General features: G+C 39.5%; 1 protein-coding gene across 10 annotated transcripts in view; it reads right to left on the bottom strand.

Moving 5' to 3' along the window:
• Positions 1–1,099: 1,099 nt before the first annotated feature.
• LOC135459031 (solute carrier organic anion transporter family member 1A2-like) overlaps positions 1,100–22,532 on the bottom strand; it is a 41,502-nt gene continuing 20,069 nt past the window's right edge. For 3 of the 10 annotated variants that reach the window (XM_064734656.1, XM_064734671.1, XM_064734663.1), the window contains 14 exons: positions 15,214–15,312; positions 13,987–14,128; positions 12,512–12,644; positions 11,499–11,605; positions 10,675–10,821; positions 10,273–10,371; positions 9,588–9,821; positions 7,621–7,785; positions 6,503–6,698; positions 5,540–5,705; positions 4,699–4,883; positions 4,063–4,127; positions 2,855–2,972; positions 1,100–1,991 (listed from right to left, as the gene is read on the bottom strand). In XM_064734656.1, coding sequence (XP_064590726.1) covers positions 1,832–1,991; positions 2,855–2,972; positions 4,063–4,127; positions 4,699–4,883; positions 5,540–5,705; positions 6,503–6,698; positions 7,621–7,785; positions 9,588–9,821; positions 10,273–10,371; positions 10,675–10,821; positions 11,499–11,605; positions 12,512–12,644; positions 13,987–14,128; positions 15,214–15,312 — 2,016 coding nt within the window. In that variant the 3' untranslated portion in view covers positions 1,100–1,831. The other 7 variants (XM_064734631.1, XM_064734640.1, XM_064734648.1 and 4 more) reach the window with 5 other exon arrangements.

The raw sequence follows: 22,532 nt of genomic DNA, 5'->3' as shown, positions 1-22,532 counted from the left end.
AAGAACGATGGCTCCCAATGAGTGTCCCTCACTAGCAAGAACAATGCTCAAAATCAGCTTCAAATGTCCACAAAGCCTCTGGGATATCTCTGTGTTGCTTTGATTTTTTTTTTAAATTTTTTAAAGTTTTTTGATGTTTACATTTTTGTAACAAACTTTCTCACCTACTTTATGCAAATAACTTATGGTTTTGCATTTTTTATGGAAGAAGAGAAATGTAATAGACTGTTAGATTGTCCAGTGTCATTGGAGAGGTGGCCCTGTCACCCTCCAACCCACTGTCAGTTTTGGAAATCTGTAAATGTTAGAGTCAGAATTAAACTTCCCTCTTTTTTACCTTAAAAAATCCAATGTCCACATCTTTCTGTTTCATGTCCTAGAGTGACAATCTGGGAGCTGAATTCTCTGTTCTGCTCCGTTCCTGGCTGCATCATGTTTGTATTTATTCCATTCCCCTTCCTCCTGTTCAGCTCCATCATCCAGTACAAACAGAGACAGGGGAAAGGACAGATATTTTCAAAAGAATCAACTTTAAGGATCACTTGTATTTGAAGAAATTTTAAATTTCTGAGCTGATTTCCTGCTCTGGGAGAGGAAATGGATCTTTTCTCACTGACCCCGCAAGGACAGGAAGCAATTCCAAGCACACACATATAGATGTCAATAAGACACCTTAAAGTAATCAGAATGTGACTGAATTAATAAACTCTTTTGGCAAAATATCCTTCCCACTTCTTGGTGGCTGCAGAAGGTCCCAGGTGGTTTAAATGGGAGCAGGTCTGTGCCATATAGAATAAACTAGTAGGAAATACTTGCAGGTACTGGAGCACCTGTAGGAAATTTGTAGGAAATATTTGTAGATCTGTGGTAGTTCCACAAACTCCCTGCATGCCATATGCAGTAGGATAACCAGGACCTGTAATAAAATAAATAAAACAAAATAACCAGGACCTGCAACAAAACGCCTCAAGAAGTTATTGCATGAGCACTGGCAGACAGACCCAAGGGTGCTCTGCACTGGGGCCAAACATGAGGCAGTGCCAAATTAGATGCTAAACATGGATGCATCAAACACAGAGACACCTTGTATAACTCAGATCAGCAGGGTTTTCTTTCATTTTTGTTACCTTAGACATTTAATGTTTTATTTCTCTAGATATTTCAGACATCCCAGGGCAGCAGGTAACTGAAGTAATGATTCCTGATGACCTTTAGTTGTCAATGCTCAATTCAAATCTTAAAACATCACCACAACACAGGATTTTTTAAAAATGTAATTTTTAAAATTTATTGTTGTTACCACAACACCCCAGACCATATCATAAACCAATATATTGACGACTTATAGTATGCAGAATAACAAATAATCCCTGCCTGAAAGGACTAATAATATCATTCAATAAGTTTATGGAAAACTGGGGCCCAAAGAAGCCACAAATGCTGTCTACAGTCAGTGACACTCTGACAGAAACCACGTGAGAATTCCTAGATGAAATCTGGCATCAGATTGGAGTCAAATGTAAAATTCTCTCTATTTTCAGTGAAACGGGACTGAGCACATATGTTCCTGCTTCAGAGCCCTTTGTTCAGACAACTCAAACCTGGCATAAGTTTTCTTATTTCTAGCCCTTGTTCTTTTGCACCAAACATATTTTTCCCATGCCTTGTCTTTATAAATTGATACTTTTATAATATAAGTAGGATACAACTATGTGTAATTCTATTCATCTCTGTCCAACTGTTCCTTACTTAAAGTAAAAAATTTTTCACAAGGATATATCCAATATTTACACTGCAATGTTTTTTTCCCAACATGTCCTTCTGTGAAATGCTATTTCACTGCTTCTTGTCCTTTATCCTGCATTTCTATTGGTTCATTTAATAAGACTGGCTTTTCAGATTTCAGTTGCTTCTTTAAAATGAGGAGAACAAGTGTGCTTGGGATGTAGGACACTCCACGTAACACTGCTGGCAGGCCAAGATAGAGCCACCTGAAATAAATAATGAATGTCATTAAAGACATGCATTTGTAAAAAAAGGGCAAAACTATCCAGCAACCATTGCTTTGTGAAGGTTCCACAGCCACTCTAAAGCTTGTGCCCTGATGCTTTTGGGCCTCACAGAAGGTGAAAATGTGAGAATAGAGAATATGAAAAGGTAAAATGGCCTTTTACCTCTCCCAGTTTCAGGCAAATGATTTAGCCAGTGAAGTCAGGCACCTGGTACTCCTATGGCTTTATCCATAGGGAAAAGAGAGAGTCCTGAAAGGGCTTAGACTGCCTCGTTAAAGTTTCTAAGTATTCATAAGAATATTCTTCCAAACCAACCTCAACACATATTACAAGGAATTAGTATGAGGGCACAAGTTCAACAAGATTTTTCTTTTAAAATCACACATCAGTCCTTGAAGGACTGCAAAAATATGAAGTGCAGTATTCTGCGCCAATTCCAACTTAAGTAGCTGTATCTTCTCCATAAAATTCTTCTTTTTTAAATCCAAGTACTGTTTCAACCATTTCCTGTTCAAAGATATTGCAGTCACCCACTGAACCTTTTTCCCACATGTGCTAACTGCTTTTCAGTATTTTTATCATAATTCAGAGTTTTCCAAGCTTGTTCTCATGAGAGGTTATTAGTGAATATTATGGCACCAGAACATTTCTGTTCAAAGGTTTTTCCAATGTCTGTGTCAAAGGTTGCACTTTGCAAATAAAACCAATGTCAAGTAAAGTTGTATTGTATGTCTAACACAGGAGCAGTTTGTCTGCTAGGGAGAAAAAGTGCATAAAATTACATCTCTACTCACGCAATAATAGAGTAAGAAGGAGAAATTTAAATGAAGCAGAAAACATACCTGTATGTGACAACATCATACATCCTACACGCTCCTTCTCCACCACAAGTCATGGTACCCCACTTCAAGCAAGTGGTGTCTATCAATGCTCCAAAATAAATGGGAGATGGAATTCCAGCTGAAAAGAACATGAGCAAAATTTCTGTGATTTCCTCCTGGTTATCAGATGCACCACAGAGCCTATGCTGTTTGTCACCCACTCCATCTGTCCTGTCCTCTTGCAGCATGAGCCTCATTCTCTATTTATCTTGTGCTCCCTCTTTTTCCTACCCTCAGCCAAAGATTTCCTTCCCTGCTGCCCTTTAAACAACATCCACATGCAGCAGCATGGACAGTGTTTCCTATTCAGAACTCAAGGTTCTCTCTCATCAGTGAGAGGCAATGCTGCCTTCAATAAACATAAACAATAAGAGTGAAGGAATGCCAAATGACTTTCCAGTGACCATTGCTTTCTGCAATATACAGTTAATACAGTTGATTTTCTTCTTTGCAGCTGGTACAGTGCTGTGTTTTGGATTTAATATCAGAATAATGCTGATAACACAGTAATGTTTTAGCTGCTGCTAAGGAGGGCTGACATCAGGAGTTCTGTGTGTCTCATGCTCTGTTTGTGAGGAGCTGCAAGGGAAACCAGGGGGGAGCATGGCCCAAACTGGCCAAAGGGAAATTCCACAACTTGCATTGTCATGTTGAGTACACAGAGTGGAGAGAAGTGGCAGGGAGGGACTGACTGAGGACTGTTTGGGAGTGGGATGGGTATTGGTCAACAGCTCACAAACTATTTTATTCTGTATCACTTTTTGTTCTTTTGTTTTATTCCTCTCTCTATTTTTCCTATTATTATTATTAAATTTTACTTTCTTTCCATGCTAAACTATTCTTTATTTAACCTGCATGCTCCACCTTTTTTTCCAGCTCTTCTCCCTATTCCATGTGGGAGGAGAATAAGTGGATGCATGGTACTTAGATCCTGACTGGGGTTAAACTAAGATACCAGCCTATTATCCATTAAAAAAATTGCAAATTGCAAGCAGTTCTACTTTGCCATGCTCTGAGAGCTGTGAAAAATAATTCCTAAATGGTTCCTGATCAAAGGCACTCCACAAAGAGAATGACTCCTGTGCCATGCCCACAGTCCTGATGGGATCCTTCTCTAGCTCTAGGTCAGCCCTAACTGTTCTTCTGAAGTGCGTGAGATATTTTCTTACCAAACACTCTTGAAGCCAGCCCATGGATACCCACTCCAAATGACTTCTCTTCAGGCTTTAGAGACCTGTATGATAATGTAATAACTGTGATGATAATTGCATTGTACAATTATTCATAGAGGTGACATTAATAAGAGATATTTAACCTTTTTTTTTAATCAAATTCTTCATCACATTAGGTCCAAACCATTCTAATAATGATCTCATTATGCTCATTAGGTGATGTTTGCTGAAAAGTTCCTTATCTAGGACTGCCAAATCACAGAAGGAAAAGCTTCTATCAGGGTATGGTATCAGGGCCAACACAAAGTGCAGGGCAGTTGTGCCTGAATCAACATCATAAATTATGATTTGATTAAAATGATTGATAAAATCCCAGGTATCACACACCACTCAAAATCCCACTGCCCTGACTCAGGGCTCCTGCATTCATTCAGGATAAAGCTGACAGCCAGAAGCTGCATCAGATTACAAAGGTGATATGACACTGAACCATAACAGCACAGAAATTACATCAGATTTTTCTGCTCTTCCTCCTTCCATATGCAAACTAAACACCTTTTAATTCCCTGGAGAATTAAAACCTCAGAATAAAAAGTCTGGTAGATTTCATAAGACAAAGAAATTTTACTGTACCTCATTAAGACCATGTATCCAGGCATGGCTGCTAAGGAAAAAATGAAGCTGCAGACTAATGTCAGGATTAAAAAATAATGAAGCATCTTGTCACAGCTTTCATGTCCATCACAGTGGCCCAGAGTTGCAGAGATGTTTTGAGATGAAAACCCTGAGGCTGCAACACAGGTGCAGTTTTCAAATACCTATCAAAAGAATATTTAAATCACACAGATTGTCCAAACTCACACTCTGATGGCAAAGCCACACTGTTGGCACCCATCTCACTGTCTCCTGCTCTCAAACCTGTTACTCATGAGCAGCATTGCACTGAGCCTCCCTCCCAGGCTGCCAGGCACAGGTCCAGCCATCCCTGTATTTGGGGATAAAAGTTCTATAATGCCTGGTTACCTGGCATTTTACCTTTAAATCTACAGGGTAAAAGAGATTATAATAATCTCTTTAATAGTTCATGCTATAGAATTTCATTTTGGTTAAAATGTTCTTGGGCACTCAGGTCTCCACTTGGCAGCACCTTCAGAATATTTTCTCACTCCTTGTTAAGCATTTAATATTCCTTTAGTTCTTAAGAGAGAAGAATTGTCCTTCGTGATGTTTTTTAATTTAAACTTAAACCGATTTTCCTATGCAGTTTGAAATTTCTGGTGCTACTCAATGAATTTGTTCAAATCTTTTACCTTATATATTCAATGTACATGAATATATAAGGTATAAGGTAAAAATATATTAATATATATTAGATGTACATTAATTATGTATATGATTCCCCTTCCTATATTGGTATAAATATTTGCCACCTACTTGATTTCACAGTTACAGTACAATAAAATGTATGCCTTACCAAACTCCTTCCAGTTCCTCTTGAGGATTTACACCCAGCAAGACAAGGTGACACATAAGTGATCCCATTGCTCCCACAAACTGGGTCCCAGATTTTAAGTGGGCAATCACAATCCATGTTGCAGCCAGCCAGGAGAGTATTTTCTGCATATGAAACTTGTTCTATTCTGAAACACATTCAGAAGGTGAATAAATATTTCAGTAATGAGATACCCACAGTAACCCTGTGCAATGCTTAAGACTCTATTCTAGCTCAAGTGTAGAATCAGGACCCAACCCTACATGCTCCTGCCCTGAAATCATGCCTTTTTATCTCTCTATAGGACACTAAATTGTATTGTTTTATATTAATATTGTAAATTAGGTATGAATACCCCAGAGCTTTTTTCTCATCTATGGCCTGTATGCTCTTGATCATCCATAAGGGTTGTATCTACACCTCCATGTCCATTTTACAGACACAAAGCACAACCTGCCATGGGGCAAGGAGGTTGGAGATAGAGGCTCTTTAAGATCCCTTCCCCCAAACCATTCTAAGATTCCCAATGATTAATGGCGGATTTCAAATCAAGAAACTGCAGATAAAACACCCTCTGAAAACTTGACAGTAATCAAATTTGAGTAAACCAGTGTAAGATCAAGAAGGGGATTTGTTCCCCTCTTTTTCTGAAATTGCATTCATGTATGCCTGATTTCACCAACAATTTTTATTTTCAGCTGTAGTTACATGACTTTACTAATTGTATTAGTAAAAGAATTCATATGGTCATGCAACTGCATGGATATCTTTTTTAACACACTTTTGTTGTTTGAAACAGGGATAACAGACCTAATATCTAATGCAAGCAGAAAGCCTTGAGAATTTAGAACAGGGAACTGCAATGGAGCTCCTGGCTGATTCTTGACAAGAAAAATCATCCTGATGTTTTAAGACTGAAGTCCTCCTGAGTCCCCATAAACATACCCTTGATAGGAAACTGTTAGACCAGCAACTGGTGAGGTATCACAGACAGTCCAATAGGCAGCAAAGTAGAGAAGGTATTCCAGTAAAGATACCCAAAATGCTATGCTCGCAGCCTGATAGATATTTATCTTGAATTTCTTCATGAACAAGCCTCCAGAAAAATACCCAACGCATAGAACTGGCAAGTTGTAAACACCTAGTTAAACAAGTGAAACTTCCATGTTAAAATAAAGGAGACCATCAATGCTACTCTACTACAGGGCAGCTAGAGAGGGAGCTATATAGCTGCTGTGAGGGAAGGTTGTGTTTGGCAAAGACTCAAAGTGTGCCTGGGGCTGAATAATTTAACTACAATCAGAAATGGGTCTCTGCTAATTTCTCTTCACAGCCAAACCCTCTGCCAAAGTCAACAGCAGGTGAGAACTGCTTGGGGAGGGAGCTACAGGGTAGGGCTAAAATTACCAATTGGAAAATGGCAATCTAGAGTTGCACTCTAGATCCAACTCAAAAACAAAAACAACAACAAAAACAAAACAAAACAAACAAAAAAACCCACCCCAGAAAACAAAATAAAAAGAAAACAAAAAACAACCCCCAAAAAATGGAAGAAAAAAATTATATGGCTTCAATCCAACCTCTCCAGCTGTGAAACTCAACAGAAAGGTCTGTGCACATCTTAATTAAGTGCATATCTTAATGCACTCTAAGCATGACAGAAAGGAGGAACAGGCTTTCAGTTTTGAGATGAGATTACTGAATGTGCTCTCACATCATTCTTTGATGATTGATGCTTAAAAGAAGCAAATTCTGACTGAAAGACACATTGGAAATGGTTTTACACAAGCATCACATGGCTTAGTTTCATATCAGCTGAATTTTTGGAGCCAATTCAAAAGATATGAATTAGATTATAAAATTTTGCACAAAAAATTAGATGTTTAGCAGAAAATGCATTGGCATTTAGAAATGTTTTGTAATGTGATATCCCTCATCTGTAGAAGCATTTAACCTTAGTATGTATATATAAATACACATGAACATATGTATATATGTGAAAATATAGATAATTTGAATAGAGACATCACTAATTGATAGAACAAAACAAAATGCAAACATACCAATCAAAAAGATGGCATCTGATGCAGATTTCCCAAACTGCTGTTCCAGATACTTGGGCATGAAGGATATCATGCCATCAAAGGCACTGAACTGTAGCACAGTTATGCATATAAATAACATATACACAGGGTTGTGGAACAGAGCCTTGAGGAAGGGGATGAAATCTGCAAGGAAATAATGCCTTGAGTTAGTGTGATGCTTTATGAAAACAATGTGGCTGTGAGGGAAAGGGGGGAACAGAAATGGTCCTGAGCTGGACCAGGATAAACCTTGTGCTTTGCCAGCCACCACAGGCCAAAGATTCCTTGCTTAGCCCTGGGTCTCCTCTACCCAGAGATACCCTCACACACACATGCATGCATACCAGTGCAGCTCTTCCTTATCAAAAAATAATAAATAAATCACAGCAGCAGCAGCTTCTGCCCCATCTTCCCTCCCTTTTCTCTCATCTCATGCCCCAGAGCACTCAGCAAAAGCCTTGTCCTGCAGCTGGCATCCACAGGGGTGAAAATGCACTCCAGAGCTGTGAGAAGTTGCCCCAGAGAGCAGAACTCTGATTTTGGGGTTTGCTGCTGGGGCAGAAGAGGCCTGAAGAGAGCTGTGAGCACAGTTATTCCCACCATCCTCTCAAACCCTGCATCAGCCAGTTTTCAGCCAAGTAAGCATCTGAGAAACTGATTCACACAGGTCTTTCCTCTGAGTAATGCCCATTAAGTCAGGATTTGAACCATAAAAAAAGCCCCACAATTCCCCTTTGTCTAATGTTCTCTCTTAATCAATGTGCTGAGCTGTTGACAAGAAACTATGCAGATAAATTTAGGCATCTACAAAAACAATGACTGGGCCTGACTGAAAGTGGGCACCACTTAGGATGGGTGTATATCTTCCAGAGCAAGGACCGTATTAGAAGTAGATCTGTATGCAGATACTTTCAACAATTAGTCAAATCTTAGAAACACTATAAATAAGCTGCATTATTTCCAGATGCAGTGACATTTTTAATCATAGCTTCTTAAGGAAATTTTATTGTTATTAAATTAGTTTTATTTTAGGTTATTTTTTACTATAAAAACATTCCTATAACCCTGGAGCACTAAGGAGCCACATCTGAGCTGGGAGAACAGTATTTTATTCATGGATTCATTTTAGGCTAGGTGACAGCAGAAAGAGATGCTCTGGTTAACAAGATGAAGCTGCACTATCAGCCAGGACCTAAGGACTCACTCTGGGTGTGGTGAATCTGCAGGACCCAGCTAGAAAAGCACAGAGAGGGAGCTGCCACTTGGAATTTACTTGGTGAACATTTCTGAGGTCCTGTCAGATTCAGCAGGACAGGCTGCTCTGAAGATCATACCCTTTGACATGGTTTATTCACTTACATTTCCAACCAGGAAATGTTGGAAGGCTGTTTCCTTCAAATAAGGAAGGAAAAAATATGCTCCTACAAGACCATAGATTTGAAAGATCCCAAATGTGAAAGCTGCCAGGTGAATAAATGTGAGTGGAATACATCTTTGTTCAGCAATAATTAAATGTTTATGAGGGTTAATTTTCTGTCAATTCCCTTTTAGGGCTCCCAGCTGGACTCAAGAAATGCACAAGGTTTATGTTGGGTTTCTGCTTTTCTGCCTAGTGAATGTGGGGTACAAGCAATCAATATCTGCACCTCACGCTCAGCTCACTGAGCTGTAATATTTCTAATCAGATTTCAGAGCTTCAGCCCTCCCTTGGGAGATACACCTGAATTGCAGGAGGGGAAAAGGAAGAATCCAGATCCCATATCTATGAAATCAGCTTTTTTCCTCTGCAAGGAGCCATTCTAAATCCCTGTACAAATCCCTTGAACTGCAGAGACATCAAAACAGAGCAGGCACTGCACATCTTGGACCCACCTTTAATTACAAAGTACACAGAGTTCACACCTTAGGACTAAAGCTAGAAAGGAATAAAATGCAACACAACTTGCCTTTAGCAATTTCATACATGGTCTGCTTGGCTTCATTCTTATCATTTTCTTGCAATGGTGTTGCAGTTTTTTCACTTGTCTCCTCAGGTTCATTGGTTTCACCTTCCTTCACCAGGGACTTGGGCAAGAACCAGAATGGAATTGCCACCAGCAGATTGAGCAGTGCACAGATCAAAATGCCCAGCCACCAGGCCCCAACCCAGCGGGCATCTGTGGCTGCTATAGTTATCTCATCTGGAATAAAACACAAAAACAGACATCTTGATCACTTCAGAAACATTCTTTGCTGTCATTTTGGGCTTTCCCAGTCACCTCTGACATAAAAGCATTTTAATGATTCTTGAAATGAGGCTCATAAAATAATGATTCTTAAAATGAGGGAGCATATTCTCCAGTTCTCTTTTCTAATGTTGCTAATTTTCTGGCAAATTTCAGTGGCTTGTATTAAGTTAATTCTAGTCCTTTCCTCTGTTAAGCCAGATGACACAAGTTTTCAACAGATAATTTACAAGAAGATTATTTGTTTATCTATGAACTGAATATTATAAACAAATCTTCTGTTCAAAAAAAAACACCAACAAACTCATGGTGGGATTAACTCACATTAGCAAGGAAATATCCTTTAGCTCTGAAAAATACACCAACTACAGACTTAAAAATAAGGTTTTATATGTTCACCCATTACCTGCACCTACTGATCCAATGTCAACAAAGAGCTCTGCACAGAATGAAGCCAACAACAAACCAAGGAAGGGACCAATTACAGTTGCTGTATGTAGACATGCTAGAGTGGGAAAAAGAGAAAACATTCTAAATTAGAACCCAGTCACAATTATCTTCTTGGAATTGCTCCATATGGTTAGGACAGCTCTACTGGAAAAGCATTTGCACCTAAAAATGGCCTCATTCCAACAAGTTTCTCTCTGGTTAAATTACAAGTCCTAAAATATTGTTGTTTTGATAAGGCAATAATTAATGTTTTCTCCATTTCTTTATTGGGCCGAAGGGCATCACAATAATCCTTTCTTTTGCTTTTGTTTGTCTGTGTGTTCGGAGGAGGGGAATTACCACAACAGGGTGGATTTACCCAGGTAGAAAGGTGAATTCTCTGCTTTGGCAAAGTCCTCCAAATAGGAAATTCCCAAAGGCATGATGGGAGTTTCCCCCATCCCTCTCACGATGTTTCCAACCATCACAAAAATCCACAGCAGGGACCCAGGCTCTTGTTCACATTCTGTGGGTAAACCAAAAAAAAAAAATTAATGTTTTATTCCCAACTATTAATGAAAATCTGGAGACAAAGAATTGACCAACAACTTAAGCTTTGGTGGGTAAGCTTGTCTTATAAAAGAAAATATAAATAACTAGTCACAATACTTTTTTACTTCCTTTCTCTCCTTGAACTGGGATTTCTTCATCCCATAATCTGCTTCAGACTCCACTGCTCTCTCCCCCTTTGTCATGCTGAGATTTCTCTTTCATATTCATTAACCAATAAAAACCAACTTTGTTAGCAGCAGCTGCTGCCTTTCTGGGTGTCTGGCCAAAGATAAAATCCAGATCTCCTGTTTTTATGTTAAATTGCGGTCACCAAACACAGGTAAAGCAATCCACGTGCAGATGGGTTCACATTCAGTCCAGTTTTCACTTCACACAGGAAATGGACTCAGATATATGAATATCACAGCCTTGCTTGTCCATAAACCAATCAACAATCACCTTAGCCAAGTATATTCACAGGCATGAGGGTCTATGGGATCTGTGTGCCTGTACGTCATTTAGATGAAAATAATTTAATCAACAATCATCATTATTTAATAAACAAGTGATTGCTAATAAAAACAAAAATCCATTTATTTAGACACTATAGACATAGAAAAAAAACATCAACAGACATAGGAAAAGTCCTACCTGTTGATGGTTCCTCTGTAGGCAAAGAGGACAAGTTGTGATTAACAAGGCACAGAGGCATCACTGAGACATTTTCCCTTTGTGAAATGCTGCTTTCAATGTGATACCTGTTGGAAACAAAGGAAAGAAAGCATGTACAGGTCAAGAAGACATTCATGAGAACCATTTTCATTTGTCTGTGCTGGAGTCATGGAGCTACCTATAAGAGTAGGCAGCCAGAGCCATTCCACACTGGACACAACAAGATTGAAGGATCAAAAAACACCTTGCTGATTAAAGCCTACACAAGCTTACATTATTATTTCTTTTAAGTCAAGCAAAAAATCATTTCAAAGGAGTTGAAGGATCATTATGGTCAGTACTAAATTTGCTTCTAGCTATTCTTTTAGTCAGAACAGGTAGATGGCATCTCTGCACTGTGGCTATAAGAAATTAATTTGGCAGTGAAAATAGCTTGAGAAACACCTATTTCTTATCCTCTGGGAGGTCTCTTTCTCTGAATAAATTCCTAGAAGTGTGAAGAAGACAGAGTCCAAATTTTCACTCTGCATTGTTCAGGTTAAAAAAGATTTACATAACAGGGTCATTTTGTTGTGCCAGTTTGTGATGATTGATAATACCCAATTTCATTCCTGCCAACACAGTGACTAGGGATGATCTCTCATCCAGGTTCCAGATCAAGAGATCTTCAAAAATCACAATTTCTATTGTCCATCCAAGCAGATAAGAGCTAAAAGTGGCAGATTCACAGCTGTTAGTTGGAAGAGCCCATGCAAGGGTGAGCAAAAGGATGAAGGCAAAGGCAGGTGCCCAGCAGAGGGGTGACTCTCCTCAGGAGGTGGTGGCTGACTTTTGGAGCCATCTCAGGAGCAAACCCAAAGAATCTGCAGTGATCAGACTGAATCCATGCTCAGCAATGTCTGTCCCCATAAGCAGCACCCTCAGTGGGAGGATGAAAGGGTTAATGCCAGCAAGGGTCACAGAAGCTGCTGTGAGCTAAGCACAACACTCACCTCCCAAACAGAAAATGAGGAAGTGATATCAAAAGACATCCAAAGGACAGAACTGTGCAGCCCAAAGCAATTATTCTGGGTCTGTGAAGCTTTGCTCCAAAGTAACTCACAAATGCTATCAGCAGCAAGTTACCTGCAAAGAGAACCTGGGTCACCATCTGCAAACCAAGGCACCCCATAATAGTTACAAACCTGAGCATGTCTTGTGAGCTCCTGTTTCTTTTTTTGGCTTTAAAAAGTGTCACTAGACAGGGAACTGCCTACATGGTGCAGTAATTCCCTGGTATACATGATCTTTTTTTGGAAAAGTTACATCACATGAAAAGAACACGAGAATAAAAGGCAGGGTGGAAAAGAGATCACTGTGAGAGAGACTTTTAAGTGCACCTTTATAGAGGAGAAATTTCCCACTACTTGGCATAGAGAACAGGCCCAGGACTGCAGAATAATATAGGAATATTATTAGGAATATTCCCCACGGATACTTTATTTGGTAATGTGTAGGAAAATACAGAAGTGTACATCATAGTGTTTTTGTACTGAAAATAATAAACACAAGATAACCATAATACAAAAAAGGGAATAATAATTAAATATTAATTTTATTAATAGCTTAATAATAAAAAGTCACAGGTTTTTATACCTAGTACCATTTAAAAACAAAAATGTACTAAAAATCTTCATTTTCCTCACCTCCACTTTCTCTTAGAAGCAGTTGATTTTCTCCACTTATTGCTATGCAACTAAGAAAAGAATCAAGCTTCATATTATGAATCAGGCCCTATAAAAATAGCAATTTAATAATTTTACACCTACTAATTTTATGATCTTTTTGTCAGAAGAACAAAACCATGTCTCTGAGTGATGAGCGTCATGCTCTGAAAGAAAATAATGCCTTTTTTATGTATAATTTCTAAACAGGCTGTGCTGAATCAGTGGCTCGAATGACACTTAAACATTTAAGTTTATCACTGGACAACAACATTTACTGACAGGCAAGGTAAGGAGCACTAAAAGTAGAACTGGAAATTTTCTTTGCAAGGACAGTTGTACAGGTACAAAAACTTAAAATATTATTGAGTTTAGATAAGGATTCACAGTCCACTCCAACCAAGTTTAATTAAAGGAACTACAAAATTCTAAATATGAGCTTAAATTCAAACAAAGTTTACATAGTTGGTTTTTTTGTGTATTGAATATTTCTAAAGAAAACATCTCATAAACTAGTTCTGTTTTGTTAGTTGCTCTGTCATATCTTACGATAGTGCAGAAATTAGCTGGACCAGTTTTTAAACCTAAATTTGCCCATTCAAGAGGTCCTATTAATTTCCAAGACATGAAATGGTTACAAATCAGCTCAAAAGAATGACAGAGTTTGCACACATAGTAATTGAGAGCAGATGAGAGTCACTAAGACATGCTCAGACCACAGATTACATTTTCAGAGGATCAGAAATATCAAAATGAGAGATTACCAATTTCAAAGCTTCCATTAATGATGCCCACTAAAGAAGCTGGGATATTAAATTGTTTCTCTATCTGTGTGTACATGCTGTTCATGTAAGCACCAGACATGGTTTTCCCAAGGAAGGCAAGTGACAGTGCCAGCAGAAATACCTAGGAAGGGAAGGGAAGAATGCATAAAAATTATACATTTATGAATATTCCTTGGTTATTTCCCCCAGTAAAGGTGCGCTTCCAGTTAAAAAAGTGAGCAGTTCTCTTCCGCTGATGTGCATGTAAATCCCATCACCTATTCCTTTCTAGAGTTATGGCTTTGCCAAAAAAACAAACAACAAAAAACCCAAACCAAAACACAAAAAAAGAAAAAAACCACACCAAAAAAAACCTACCAAAAAAACCCAAACAAACTTTGTTCTTCTTCTCTAATTGACCAAGACTGCCCTCAGCACCCCAGGTCCCGTTTAGCCAGCAGTGCCTGCTGCAAGGTCGCCACCTGCAGGACCTTCCCGCCCCCTGCTCACCCAAATGACAAATTGCTTGCAGAGCTGAGATCCTTTCCTTTGGAGGAATTACTCCGTCCAGGATCTGCTCTCCCATCTCAGCAGAGGTCACGAGGCCACAACAAGTAATTTCAACCAAAAGGAGTCAATGACATTTTTACAAGACAATTCGCAGCAACTGACAGCTAAAAAGTTAAAATGAGAGCAGCAGTATTCAAACCCTTTTAACTTCAGGCTTCTTTATAAGCAGCATTTATTAAATGAAATCAATATTATTTTTAAATAAATCTGCTGCAAAAGCTAAAAAGCAAAAGAAACGCATTTGGATTTTTAATTACTATTTTTAAAAAGTTATTTTATAAGATTTTCTAGCATTTTTTGACAACTTGAATTACCATTCGAGATCAACAGGCAGTTTTTACTGCCACATCCCAGTCAGTAAAGCTCATTTCACAGCTTTAAGAAGGAAGGGTAAATGTGTTAGGCTGGGGGTTTACACAAAGTCAGTGGTGAAGTTTCAAAGCAGCAATCAATCAATATCTCCAACATCTCACAGAGTGGAAACTTCAGGGAGAGAAAAAACCAGCACAGCTGTTTACAGACTTTTGTAAGGGCATTAAGGGTAAAAGACAACACCTAATACATTCATTTAATCCAGGCCGTAACTTCTACCAAAATTCTGTAAATGCAGTAATTACAGTTGTGTGGTTTTGCAAAATCACTAAAATATGGCTGTACCTTCAGCTTGGAAATGCAGCAGAATTTGTCCTCTGCACGTGGCTTCTCAGGCTCCTTCATGTTGCCTTTTTTAATGGACACTGGTGTCTGTTTCTGAGTCTGCCGGCCATCCCGTTACAGTGTTGGAAAAAGATGAGAGAAAAGAACAGAAGATTTTGTCCCATGTTTACAAAAATATGATATTCCTTTTAAGAGATTTGACATTTTAGCATTTTCCTTCACTAATTGCAAACTGGATTGCAACAAAGCCTGCCAGATTATGGATTTTATTCTAAATTAAATAACTTGGTTAGAGTAGAGATATTATCTCTTGGCATTAAAATTAGAGGAAAACAAAATCAAACCAAAACCACCAGACCAACTTGAGCTCTAAATGGACACAAAACAGACTCCATTCTCCTTCCCCTCCCAAGATTGTCAAAAATATTCCTCTTTATTCATCTGCCTACTTTTGCTTATCTCCATTTCAACTTGATGATCAGAGTGTCTCACAATGCTAAGCTGCCTGCTCTGTTGAAATTTTACATATATTCCAAAAGTGTGTTCAAAGAAGGAGCAATATATTCCAGGGAATGGATATACTGACCTGCAAAAGCCCCAACACATCTGAGAGTTTGCACAATGAATCAAAATTTTATTCTATTCATTCCAAGGGCTCCTGCAGAGACTCCATTAAATAAAGTTATGCAATACAGTTCCCTGGGGCCTGATGGAGCAAGGTGAAAAACCAGGGCAAGGCAGAGCCCTACCTGATAGGCAGGATGGATACAGGTGAATTTCCTCTTTTTGGTCTGGGGAACACTTCCCAAGGGATCCTGCAGCACCTGCTCTGCTCTGGGCTCTCCCCCTCATGGCTCCAGGGATGGGGAGCAGCTTGACCAGCCCACCAACAGGACTCAGCTGCCTTCCAAATTCTTCACCTCAGCACCCTCCTGGCCAATCTCTCCAAACATTCATTTCTACAACAATGTTAATCCTCTCAAATGTGTTTCCTAACTAACTTGATTCCTAGCAAGTCCACAGGCATTAACTCCTTCTGTAGCTGCTTTCTCACTTGCAGCTGTGAAAAGCACAATGCGTTATTACAGCATTCCTGGAAATACCTTACAATTAACAGGTGCTCAGCACTCAGACAATTATCTTCGATAGATACAGAGATTTTATCTCTGCTTTGCTCACAGATACTTCTACAAATTGTGTTCAATCACAGGACTAAACTGTACTCACACAGCTTCTTTTTTTTTTTCTTCTTCTTCTTCTTCTTTTTTTTTCTTTTTTTTTTTCAATTTGAAACAAAATTTATATCCCAGGGACTCATTAATGCTTTATCTAAATACTGCTTTTCTCTGAAGCCCACCAGCAATACCAAAACATGACAGCAATACCCTATATTTGTCCTCTTCTAGGAGCTGGCAAAGGGATTCTTTCCCTTTCTGCACCAGTTTCACTGTATTTCCCTGCATTTCACTGTCACACCAGGGAACATCATCTGGCTTACTGCAGATTTTCCTTCCCGGTGCTACAAGACACCAGACAGCACCCTGTTACCTGACTTGGGGGATCAGACACGTCACACAGCTCCTCATGCAATTACAGCAGTCAAAACAGCATTGTTTGCCTTTAATTATTCATACCTTCCCTCACAGCAGAAATTAGGATCCAGGAAAAAAAAAGCATTTCAACCAATTTTTTACTGGGAAGATTATTAAGATTATTAATTGAATAACCAAGTAGACAGAATCATTATTTCCGGCTCTGATTCTGAAATTGCTTTCCCCAGCTCCATAATATTTTGTGGTCACACTTCATCAAATGTTACTGATGCCAACACAGACTAACAGCCTGAATTATCAGAAAGACACAGGTGCATAACTCATTCAGCTCAGGTGCACTCATACCACACTTTAAGTCCAGGATAGAATTTAAATTACCGTTTCTGTGTCTATAAACACACATTTCTTGGTCCCATGAAACAAGTGTGCTCCCACTCCCTTCTCCATCTACCTGCTCTCCATTGTACATTCCTCTTGGGTACATTGGTTACACTCTTGGGCTCTTCAGACTCACCTAAAAACCTCTTTATCTCATTGAACAAGCCAAAATATAGCTCTATTAAAATACATTTATTTTAAAATGGGTATGCAAAAGTTTGCCCTTGGGTTCTTAGTGACCTACGAGCACCTGAGTCCATTCATGTGAGCACCTGCACCTGAATCCCACTCATAAGCCTGCAATGCTCACTGAAATTTCAGGGGACAGGGCAGGAAAATTCCTCCCTCCACCTCTGCACTGAGCTGGTGACACATTTATGGCAGGCTAGGAAGATGGCAATGCCCAGAACTGCCTCTTCCATCCTCTCCACTGTCTCAGTGAACCCGCAGGGGCAGCCAGAAGGACATGCAGGTGATCAGAAAACACCCACCCTGCACATGCACAGAGATTTCTCACTGTGGGAGCAGCTCAGAGCAGCTGCAGGGCACAGAGCACCCAGGGTGACCTGGGCTGAACAAGGCTGGCCTAAAACCAAAGCTGAGCCTTCCAGTGAGCACCAAAAGAGGCTGGTTTGGTGCAGCTGCCAGCAGCAGGCAGGCAAGCACTGAGACATGACTTTGGAGCCACTTGTCCCACACAAACCATCACATTAAATCACATTTCACCGATGCCTCACGTTTTAGCTTTTATTTTTTCAGAATTTGTGCTGCTTTAGTGTGCAGTTCTGAGCTTCACATGAGGGGATGGTGAGCTGTGTGCACAGAGCAGGGAGACAAAACAATTCCTGCTCCAGCTGGGCACCAAGGACAAATGACCCAAATCTCAGCCCAGGAGCACAAACCCCGTGGGCTGGAGAGAGAAAAACAAGCAGGGTGGGACTGCCTGGGCTAAAGCTGGAATGGGACAATGAACTGCAAGGTGCAAATGGAGCAGAACTGATCCCAGGGACAGAGCCCGTGCCCGGCCGTGCATTTTGGGGCCATTTTGGTTCATCTTGGGTGCAGCCCTGGCTGGGCTCTGGTGCTGCCCAAGGTGCATCCATGGAGGAGATCCTGTGAATAAATCCCTGCTTTATTCTGTGACTCTGCCCAGCCTCTGTTCTAGGGCAGCCTTCACAAGGCATCATCACTCTACCTAACAAATAAAAAGGAAAAAAGCACCCAAATATCTGAATTTAAAGTTGATGATGCAATGTTTTGCAAGTTGCCTTGCCTAAGTCCCAAGAGGATTTGCTACTTTCAAAGTACAATTCATCTTCCATTTAGCTCAGCTTAGTCATACAGATAGATAAACTGCCACATCTTAATTTTGTTTACCGGGTTAAAAATCACAGAACATAATGATTCAGAAAGCAATTATGGTGGCAGGATTTTTAACTAATTTATTTTTCTGGTTGCAAAAAGCTTTTTGAAATCTTGTTTTACCAGGTACAGTTCAAACTGTTACTCAAAAGCAATTACACTAATGTTAGACTGAGACAACGGAAAATATCCTCATGGCAAAACAATGAGGTACTTACAGTCTGAAAAGGTTTCTGCAAGAAATCACTGATATGGCACACTTGAACTTTGACTTTAAATCTACATTGTTGAAAATTAACCAAGTATGGGGCAACTTGTGTTTTTGCCAAATTTCAGTTGTGCATTTTGGAGTGCTCAGATGTGACAGACACGCACTGAGTTCTCAGAAGGAAAATTAAGCCCATCTGTTTCTTTTCCCTGCAAAAATAAAGGCCAAGGGCTACATCTGTGAGAGATCTCTGAGCATGAAGTGCTGACACTCCTGTGCACTGAAGACATCCAGAGAGCAGCCACAAGCCAGAGAGGAACTTTGGGAGTGCACCTAAGTGTGTAAATTTACAGGTTGGGTGGACTTTAGGAAAGGGTGGCACAGGGTCAGAAGGGAAGAGGGGAATGAGATTACTCATTACTGATTTACATTGCAAAATCAGAGAATAATTTGACCAAGCACAAATAGTTCTGGCTAACACAACAAGAAGAGATCATTTGACTTCAATTAAGTCCATCAGACATCTCATCTAGCAATCAGTGGATACACCTTCAAGTCCTAAGTGAAAAAAGCAGATTACAATCCATTATTGGTCCTAGTCTCAATGTTATATGTCATGATGATTTACCTACCAAAAAAGGACATTTCTGCTCTCACTGTAAACACAACAGCTTATTTTGAAATCACTAAGGTCCAATAGCCCTTTGCCATCACTGCAGCTGTAAGCAGCCACTTCTAATCCATGAAAAGCTGGGAATGTGAGCAGCATCTGCACAGAGCCACAGCACCAGGGGCTGCATCCCACAGGATGTGGCATGGCAAACCAGGAGAGGATGTCATGACACAGAGCAGGTTCACCATCATTTCCCCCATCAGCTCAGATCCAGGGCAATGTTTAAAACCATTTTATTTCTCAGAAGTGTCTGCTGGGAGCTGCTTCTCTGGCAGTCCATGCACCTCCCAGTCAAACAGAGGGTAACAGGGAGAGTTTCTTACAAGGACAACACACGATTTGCTTCTCAGGGCTGGGTCCTGATCTGGGTCCACGCTCCAAAACTTCACTGCAAACTTCAGCCTTTGAACAGACAAGCAGAACTGAGCATAGGAACCTCAAAACAAAGACCCTGCTACAGCATTTTCACTCCTTTCACCCACTCATAGGGGTCCCAGCATCTGCATAAACGAAAAAAAAAAACCCGCTCAAGATATTTTGGGGGCCTGCTCTCTCAAAAGAAATAGAAGAAGAGGGCAAAATAAGGAAAGATATAATAATTTAACTGATTCTCCATTAATGCTGTCTGATTTCATAACTAGTTATTTATTTAAACCAGTGATACTGCCATAACAATTTCTGCCTTAAGAAAGTAGTTTAGCTCATTGATTTGCACTTGTTTGGATTTGCTTTTGTTTTGGCAAAGCATATTCATGTCCTCTAGACTTGCAGCAAAATTTATGAGGACATAAAATTCCTTATTCTTCATAAAGTTTGCTGCAAGTCTGGAAGATGTTCTGTTGTACAAACCTCTGGTTTTAAATGTTAGGAAACATAAATGCTTTAATTGTCAAAACAGCTTTTCAGAACGTTGAAAACCTAATTATATACTTTTGGGCAGTGCTTCCTAGTTGAAGTACAAAGGGATTTGTTGTGTGATCAGCTTAGAGGCAAATTGTCTCAGGAACATACTCTGAGAAAAGCTGAAGGAACAAACTGCAGGTTGACTGGCAGCTCAAAGCTTCAAAGTCTCCCTGGAGCCTTTTCCTCTGGAAAAAATGACATTACCTGTGATTCATCCATCAGTGGTTTATGTAACCTGATAGCATTTCACTTCAGTATCCATCACTCCAGGAGGATTTGGGGTGTGCCAATGTGCTCTGTGCGCAGAGATGGTTAAAGGTGACACTGCTGGCCTTTCTGGGCACTCTGGACTCAGCTCAGTCCTAAAGGGTGTGAAACACCCGAGGGGAAGATCCAGGATCTTTTGGGAATCAGGCACCTGTGAGCATGGCTTTTCTACAGACATTTCATTTTTAAACATGGGGAATTTTCCTAGGATCTCCTGAAACAAATACTCTTTCTCAGAAAGGTTAAAGTTGCATGAAATATACATCCTCTTTTGGCAACAAAAATTAAAGTGCTGGTTTCAAATAACAGTTTAGCTTTAAGAGTCTCTGATAAAAATTACCTCACCTCTATGGTGATAATCTCTACAGCTCTTTCAACAGTGGCTTTTTTAACTTCTACAAATTGTTATGAGTATGATAAAAGGCAGCAGGATGATGTATGACTTAAAGCAGTGGGCTGTAGTGATCCACAGCTCCATGAAGATTATGCCTGCTTATGACAACATCCTAAAAAATAGTTTAAGAATGTGTTAACCCCTCATTTACGTGAAGTATGAAATGTTCTGTCGACATGAAATTATACATGACATTGTCAACATTGCTCATTTTTAAACACAATATCCTAAACATGAATACAATTCAACAAGCATGTGGGGATGTGAGAGCTCCCTAAAATGAAAAGAGCCATTTGCAGCCCATGGGAACTCTAACAAAATTAAAGTTAGTTAGTTAAAACTAACAAAATCTAGTTAGAAAAACTCCCAAAAACTTTCACTTTTGTTAGTGAAAACTAACAAAATCAAGCCTACAGTCACTAGAATCATGGTCACTAGCCAGAGTGGAAATGTGTAGGAATCCTGCAGATCAAGACTAATACTAATACTAATACTAATACTAATACTAATACTAATACTAATACTAATACTAATAGTAATACTACTAATAAAGGCTACCTGTGCAGACAGTAATTTATGTAAAAGAAAATACTCTGAAATCAAAAGCAGAATTCAAGATACCCACTCTAAATGTACAGTAGGTATCCAACAGCTGTGGATTTTAAAGACATTTCTCCTGAGGTCTGTGCCTCTCTGCTGCTGTGCACAAGGTTCTTTTCTCAATTAAATGCTTTTCTAAGGTGACTTTTCCTATTAAAATATTATCATTCATAGGCACAGTATGTGTCAATATGAAATTATTTCAGGATGTTAATGACTGAAAGGCCCCAGAGCCTCATTTTTTCCCCCTTCACAACAATGCCATGTTTTCAATTTTCCACTGAGTGTTTGGCTCAATAACCATTTATTGCAAAAAAACACCACCTTTTGGCCTAGCCATGTCACTTGAAGCTCCTAAATAATTTGTGAGAGCTCACATTTAAGTACTGACTTTTTCACACCATTCCTGAATTCTGTTATCAAGGATGAGCTCCGCCAAAAGTGGATTTGCTCCTAAATGGAAGGAAACAGCAATATTTGGAGTAAAAGAAATTCCCAAAAACAGACCAAAAACCCACTACATGTTTTCAGATGTATATGCTAAACTTCTAATGAATTTTTAGTGACTTCTTACAGTAGAAAGACATTTCCAGGTACGTCTTCATGTTCCTTGTGCTTATCAAAGGCTTTTCTCATCTCCAAGCAGAAAGAAAAGGTCAGGTCACAATGATTCAGGCATGCTGTAAATCCAGCCCTACTGCACTTCCTCTTGAAGAAGGGCTATGTTATTTTTCAGCTACGTGTGCTGATGTGCCATAAATAAATTAATTAATGTTTCATGGTATTGGCAACGTAAATTCTCCTACGTCAGCTCACAGACTGCATCTACCCTTGGTGAAAAATTATTATGAACATGACTGATCCTCAGTTCAGCACAAGCCTCCTTTTTAAACAGCAGGGAAAATGCCACTATTAATAGCAGAGCTGTCAAGACAGCATCATCTGAAAGACTCAGAATGTTTCAAGACAAAGCCAGATTGT

The sequence above is a fragment of the Zonotrichia leucophrys genome, chromosome 1A (genome assembly GCF_028769735.1).
Source record: "Zonotrichia leucophrys gambelii isolate GWCS_2022_RI chromosome 1A, RI_Zleu_2.0, whole genome shotgun sequence".
NCBI lineage: Eukaryota > Metazoa > Chordata > Aves > Passeriformes > Passerellidae > Zonotrichia > Zonotrichia leucophrys.
The sequence above is the reverse complement of the archived record's forward strand: the minus strand, read 5'-3'. Positions and strand labels throughout refer to the sequence as shown.